The sequence below is a fragment of the Anopheles bellator genome, unplaced genomic scaffold (genome assembly GCF_943735745.2).
Source record: "Anopheles bellator unplaced genomic scaffold, idAnoBellAS_SP24_06.2 scaffold00878_ctg1, whole genome shotgun sequence".
NCBI lineage: Eukaryota > Metazoa > Arthropoda > Insecta > Diptera > Culicidae > Anopheles > Anopheles bellator.
The window spans coordinates 1-4,103 of record NW_026685002.1 but is presented as its reverse complement, the minus strand read 5'-3'; the positions used below and the strand labels follow the sequence as shown (position 1 = coordinate 4,103).

Genomic DNA, 4,103 nt, shown 5'->3' with positions numbered 1-4,103 from the left:
GACAGTATCCTTTTTAACAGTTTAGTTGGTTGCGAAGCATCTCGTTTTAGTTGTATGATTCCTTAACATTACATTCTCTCCAAAGCAATGGACGGCAAAAACATATTTTCAGGTACGGACTGGCGCTTCAACGAGTTCCCAAATCCACCAGCACACGCTTTGTATGTCACTTGTGTCGAATTGCTAGGACTTCCGGTTGGTCCGACCGTCGTAGCGAACAGCGTTATTGATGTGCTCGTGAAGGGTTACACCGTTGTACCCACAGGAATTCTACACAATTGGATCAACACAATCGGTTTACTCATGGCGGCATTGCCCGAAGCGTATTGGAGCGTTATTTACGAGCGAATGCAGGAAGCGCTTGGGTCGACGGCGATGAAAGAGTGGGTGTTCCGGCAAAGCCCGTTTGAAATGTTTAATTTCAAGGTGGTGCGTGAAGCGATGCTCGATCGCAGCTACGTTACAGTACTGGCAATTGCGCATAGCATTTTCCATCACTTCGGAATTGGACAGCTGGCAACCATTACGGAGTACGATTTAATAACCGAATTAACCGGTTGAAGCGAAATATTCTTACCGCGTTTTTCTCTCTCTTTTCCCAAAGCTCGATAAAGGAAAAGTTGAAGCCGCTTGTTTACACCGAGTACCAGCTGATCTACTTATGCCACGTGGTTGGTCCGTTCTTGAACCGGCTAAGTGTGGAGAGAGCACGGGCCGTCTCGGATATTACACTGATGTTGTACGAGTTACTCGAGCAGGTGGACAAGTCACAACCGACACAACAATTGCGCTATATGGATCCGATCTGCGATCTTCTGTACCACATCAAGTACATGTTTGTTGGAGACACAATGAAAACAGAGTTGGAAGCGATCATACGCCGTTTAAGGCCAGCACTGCAGATGCGTCTACGTTTTATAACGCGCCTTAACGTGGAAGAAATCGCTGTTGATCAAATAGCCACGGGAGTGGCCGCCACTCGTGGTATGGCAACCGTTGTGGCACCGGGAGTTTCCGGCGGTGCGATGACATCATCTCAACAATCCACAACAGTATCCACCGGTGGATGGTCGACAGGTGCGCCGGGATTAGTATCAACCGGGGCGGCAGGCATAGCAGGCGCCGCAGGTGCCGCAAAGCAGTCAGCAGTCGGGATGGCTAACCAAAATACAACATTACAGCAACAGCTTCAGCAGCAGCAAAATCTGCAGATTGGTCATGGTATGCAGTCCCATCACTAAGTTTTATATATCGCCATCACAAGTGAAACATTATAACCGAAACAAGCACCGAAACCAGGTGAATGTTCGTTATTTAATAATTTTATCTTTTCGATCATCGAACGATAAATAAGCTTAGTGAGCCACAATTATCAAAAGTGTTACAACTGATAGCAACGTTTTAGAACTTAGCAGTATGTGTTGTTTTTCTATGTTTTATTGCCTTATCTAGAGAGCTATGATGTCTTTGCAAAATAAGTAGCTGAAAGTATGTCTGGTACAGTTTGTCTTTTTATGATCGCATTTAACACAACAATGACATCAACATCAACAACACATCAACATCTACGCTCAAATTTCACATAAATGGGCTTTTCAGTGCGCAAAATCATATCTGCTACAAACACTAACTCTTCGCGGGTTGTAACCGGTAGGACGCGGAAGTTTATCAGAATGGCCGATAGGGCTGCCTTAAGTTCCAGTATGGCGAACCGTTGTCCGATGCAGTTTCTCGGACCCGCACTGAACGGTACGTACGCATATGGGCTACGGCCTTCGGTGTTTTGAGGCAGGAATCGATCAGGATCGAACCTCTCCGGATCAGGAAACACTTTCGGATCGCGGTGCAGATCGAATATATGCACGTTGAAAAGGGTTTCCTTCGGAACGCGGCGCTCGCCAAATAGCGTGTCTTCGGTGATGGTGCGGGAAATAAAGGGCACTGGTGGGTACAAGCGGAGCGATTCCTTCAGCACCCTATCCATGAGTTTCATCTCGCTGTAGTCACTCTGCGTTAATTCTTGTATCGAATCTGGCCGCTGAAGTTGCTGAATCTCTTCATACAGTCGCTGCTGCACGTTGGGATGATGTGCTACGAGAAACAGTGTGAAGATAAGGGCAGCCGACGTTGTGTCGTGACCCTCGAACATGAACGTATCCACCTCTTCACGGATTCCTTCCTCGTCGATCTGTTGCTTCGCTTCAGCAGCCAACAACGTATCGAGCATGGCATAGCGTTTCTTAATGTTAGTGTAGCTAAAAGTAAACCGTACTTAAATTCTTATCGATAAACAAAATTCTAGTCGCACTCACATGTTTTCCTCAGAAAAATCACCAATGTTGCGTACGTTCTGATGAAATAATTCGCGTCGCTGCTTGATTATAGAACGCGTAAAGGCGTGAACTGGTTGAAGTAGTTTGTTGAACTTAGCGGCGAGACCAGTTAGCTTGTAGTTAAAATTCTCAAATAACCACGGGTTCATCAGTCGTTGCAGAAGCATAGTTCCGATCGCTTCTATTTTTCCACGATACTCGTTAGCCATTGTCACCGAATCGAGTTTAATTCCCATAGCCGTTTCTGCAGGAAAACGAAAAGGAATCTCACCTATGGTCAGATATTTCTTTAAATTGGAATCTTTCGTTACCACAAATAGTGTTGAGCGTAAACTTTGTGGCAATCGGTTGTAATGCTACGATCTCTCCTTTATCAGAAGTCGTACCAAGATGTGTGATCAAACTCCGACACTCGTCCTGGAATGTTAGCAGAAAGCTAGGCAAAATATTAAAGTGAAAAGCCGGCGTTAGGATACGCCGTCGGCGCTGCCACTTTGTGCCGCTACTGTTTAGTAGCCCTAAACCGAGAAAACGGTGCGTTAACTGGTAGATCATGCCCTTCTCGATCAACGTCGTGCTCGACAGTAGCGGTTCGATGTCCTTCGCTTGGAATGCGTTCAGCGTAAGAAATCCACGTACGACCAGGCGGTAAGTATCGCCGTATAATGTTGCCCAGCGGCGAGGTAATTGAAATGTGCGACGCTGGTCGTTGAACATTAAGTTGTGAGCATTGCCAAGTAGAGGAATCATCCCGGGCCCGGGAAAATGTTTTGCTGCACGGTATGTTGCCGACAAACGTAAGCGCAGTTCGCACAGCAGAAGCAGTAGTAGTATGGCGAGGAGAACCACCGTTAAGATGTCCATCTTATTCGAATTGCACAGCAAAACTGTTCAAAGACTACCAAATTTTGTACAGCCTCCAACGGAATTCGGACTGATATAACAGCATGACGAATGAGAATGTTCCACAACACATGATAGGCACTGTCGGGGATGATAGTAGGCTCTTAGAGTTTTGATTACCAACACAAAGCGTTTTTCATCATCTGACCTGAGAGTGCAGGATTTGTATTTTTACGACAGTCAGCAAACAGCGTCGATTAGGGTACCTTATCCCTGCGGCATTTGGGGCTATAATTAATTTGGCTATCAATGTTGTTCTGAAATGGTTGAAGCATTCCCTTGACTTATTTCGAATGCAATGAATCATAGATTACACTGTGTATGGGGTCTGACCAGTTTCTGCAAAGAGTTCCTAGTATTATTTTAACGAAATCAAAATAACAATTATACATTTGGGTAGTTACGTTAAATAATTTTAAGGCAAATAGTTTCTGAAATAACAAAAGGATTGTGATTGAGAACGTTAGGTTAACCATTTGAAAAATAATATTCAATAAATTTATTTTCTTGTTATTGATATATTTGGTCGGCGGTATTCACAATCTGATGAATGAGCGCTTCTGATCGGTATTATGTAGAGAACATAATGCTACACAGGGCGTCTTTGAAATTGAACCTTAAGCGGGTTTGATGCCCGCAGTACTAAATCCGCGATGAACCGTATTTCGTGCAGTTTCGTGACGGGCAGAATTCGGTACCGTAGCACCAGATGAGCCACAGCGGCTTTGATTTCGAGTAGAGCGTACTTTTGTCCAATACAATTTCTTTGACCGGCGCTGAATGGAACATATGCATATGGATTCCGTCTGGCCACGTTCTCCGGTAGAAAACGATTCGGATCGAACCGTTCTGGATTGGGAAAACATT

At 44.9% G+C, this 4,103-nt stretch overlaps 2 protein-coding genes across 2 annotated transcripts; one reads left to right on the top strand and one right to left on the bottom strand.

Moving 5' to 3' along the window:
* The first annotated feature begins 87 nt into the window (after positions 1-87).
* Positions 88-2,212, top strand: LOC131214431 (mediator of RNA polymerase II transcription subunit 23-like). The gene is made up of 2 exons (XM_058208805.1): positions 88-530; positions 605-2,212. Exons 1-2 carry the CDS (start codon positions 88-90, stop codon positions 1,239-1,241), a joined length of 1,080 nt encoding a protein of 359 aa, XP_058064788.1. The 3' UTR covers positions 1,242-2,212.
* On the bottom strand, positions 1,447-3,388 carry LOC131214429 (probable cytochrome P450 4ac1). The gene is made up of 3 exons (XM_058208804.1): positions 2,645-3,388; positions 2,313-2,577; positions 1,447-2,255 (listed from the first exon to the last, which is right to left on the bottom strand). The coding sequence occupies exons 1-3, from the start codon at positions 3,195-3,197 to the stop codon at positions 1,559-1,561; spliced, it is 1,515 nt and encodes a 504-aa protein (XP_058064787.1). The 5' UTR covers positions 3,198-3,388; the 3' UTR covers positions 1,447-1,558.
* Between the last annotated feature and the right edge of the window lie 715 nt (positions 3,389-4,103).

Excerpts from the sequence above, each read along its gene's own strand:
- LOC131214429 (XM_058208804.1), bottom strand. The coding sequence starts at position 3,197 with ATGGACATCTTAACGGTGGTTCTCCTCGCCATACTACTACTGCTTCTG. Across the intron at positions 2,578-2,644 it reads TACGCTCAACACTATTTGTG|AAACGGCTATGGGAATTAAA; the intron begins GTAACGAAAGAT and ends GTTTTCCTGCAG. Across the intron at positions 2,256-2,312 it reads GATTTTTCTGAGGAAAACAT|CTACACTAACATTAAGAAAC; the intron begins GTGAGTGCGACT and ends GTTTACTTTTAG.
- LOC131214431 (XM_058208805.1), top strand. The coding sequence starts at position 88 with ATGGACGGCAAAAACATATTTTCAGGTACGGACTGGCGCTTCAACGAG. Across the intron at positions 531-604 it reads CAGCTGGCAACCATTACGGA|CTCGATAAAGGAAAAGTTGA; the intron begins GTACGATTTAAT and ends CTTTTCCCAAAG.